The sequence below is a fragment of the Primulina eburnea genome, chromosome 12, assembly GCF_022965805.1.
Source record: "Primulina eburnea isolate SZY01 chromosome 12, ASM2296580v1, whole genome shotgun sequence".
In the NCBI taxonomy this organism is placed as follows: domain Eukaryota; kingdom Viridiplantae; phylum Streptophyta; class Magnoliopsida; order Lamiales; family Gesneriaceae; genus Primulina; species Primulina eburnea.
This window is the reverse complement of record NC_133112.1, coordinates 33948458-33950476: the sequence shown is the minus strand read 5'-3', so window position 1 is coordinate 33950476 and position 2019 is coordinate 33948458. Positions and strand designations below refer to the sequence as shown.

The 2019-nt window shown below is 41.7% G+C and overlaps 1 protein-coding gene across 1 annotated transcript; it reads left to right on the top strand.

Annotated features, from left to right (window-relative positions):
- Window positions 1-467: 467 nt before the first annotated feature.
- LOC140808293 (ethylene-responsive transcription factor ERF025-like) lies at window positions 468-1361 on the top strand. The gene has a single exon (XM_073165374.1). The coding sequence runs from the start codon at window positions 508-510 to the stop codon at window positions 1141-1143; it is 636 nt and encodes a 211-aa protein (XP_073021475.1). The 5' UTR covers window positions 468-507; the 3' UTR covers window positions 1144-1361.
- The last annotated feature ends 658 nt before the right edge of the window (window positions 1362-2019 follow it).

Genomic DNA, 2019 nt, shown 5'->3' with positions numbered 1-2019 from the left:
GAACTTAGGAAAAGTACGTCTATTTCCACAAATCTTCCCAAAACAAGTGCACATGACAAACAAGATGAACCAAGTTGATTTATGTCTTAATAGCAGGAAAGAAGAAAATATCAACCCATAAAAATACATCCAATAAATCATAAATAAGTGGAACAACACTCTTCAACTTGCACAGCCACGTCAGAAAACTCGTGGCACACGTGTTAAAATTCTGTCCATCCACATCACACAAGTTGCCAGTCCGACATGAATATACACCAAGAGAAAATTTTTGATTCTGAAATGGGAAATACAGGGGAAAGAGATGTATATTTAAAAAGTGGTGGCCAAACAGCTAATTCCGAATATTTTTTAACCTCAAAAACCTTAACAAGTACAGTCCCACTTCGCCCCCACAACCAAGGGGTCCGCGAAGTCTCCGCGCTTTTTCTGTGGGATTCTTTCCCTTTAAAATCATCCCGATTTTCGAACATATCCAAATCTATGCCAATTTTATAAGTTTGATGCATGGCTAATCGAGATTCAAGACAAAATCCATCTTTACTGATACCACCCAATCAAAGCTATGATCAGGATCAAGAAAGTTCCTTGACAGCCGTCCCTCAGCCGCCAGCGGCAGGGGCTGGGGCTGCCATTGCCTCCCCCACATCAGGGCGGCATCCCATTTACCGTGGGATTAGATCCCGGGGCGGAAAGTGGGTGTCGGAGATTCGCGAGCCACGGAAAACCACACGAATTTGGCTGGGAACATACCCCATCCCGGAAATGGCGGCTGCAGCCTACGACGTGGCAGCGCTGGCACTGAAAGGCCCTGACGCTGCGATCAACTTCCCTTCTTTAGCTGAGTCGTACCCAGTACCAGCGTCTAACTCGGCTGCGGATATAAGGGCTGCGGCGGCCACAGCCGCGGCTTCCAGAGCGGTAATTCAGAGAGGCGCCAGGGAGGATGTCCCGCCGGAAGCTTCATCCAGCGTGGAAACCACCGAGTTTGTGGATGAGGAAGAGTTATTCGAGATGCCGAAACTGCTGGCTGACATGGCGGAAGGCATGCTCGTAAGCCCGCCGAGGATGAAAACCGGCGGCGATGACGACGAATCGCCGGAAAACTATTCGAGAAACGATAATCTATGGGAATATCCTTGACTCCGAATCAAGGAAAAAAAGGATCAATTATAATAAGTTCAAAAATCTGTATATCCTACAATTGCCGCGTGTGGTTGGACTTCGATTTTATGAACAATTCCTTCATCTTGGATTGTACTCTTCTTCTTGTTTTCTCCATATCTCAGCTTCACAGAGTAGAACCATGGCTTCCCCTGCTTTTTCGTTTGAGGTTTAATGAATGGAAACAAGTTAATATCTATTACTGTAAAAAATACTCATCTCCGAAATCCAGCATTTGTACTACAAATTTATGATCTTGCCTGCAAGTGGAGGGATATTTAGGTATATAGACTTCATAGAAAATTCAATTAAAAGTTTGACCTTCCCCAAAATTCATTTTGATAAGTAACCTCCCCTTCAATTTTAAAATCTTAATTAATTGCCTTAATATAAACTCGCTTCTAAATGGTATCAGAGCATGGTTAATTTATTTCAAACACAAAATTTTTTATTACTAGCAACTAAATGTATGAGAAGGAGAATTCCGAAAATTATGAATCCGAACTTCAGTTCGAGAAAAATAATTTACAAGAACTATTCCAATATTTTGGAATATACACAAGTTCATCTAACTATTGTTAGATATCAGAAACAGGAGAACAAAGGTATGTTCCAATGGTGACCATCAAGTTATGGTACCGATCTGATGGGAACATCAGACATATGACGATATATGTCATGTATCAAGAAATGAAAGGATTTAGGAATCCCCGAAATCATTTCAATCTCTATTCCAGAAACATTAGTTTCCGAATAGAGCTATTCAGATGTTCTATAAAGCATCTGAAACAACTCATTGAATCAGGAAATTTATCTCCTGATGAAAGACAGCAGTGTTTGCAAAACCTTGCATAC

Bases quoted from the DNA above. Each gene is read 5' to 3' on its own strand.
- LOC140808293 (XM_073165374.1), top strand. From the start codon at position 508: ATGGCTAATCGAGATTCAAGACAAAATCCATCTTTACTGATACCACCC.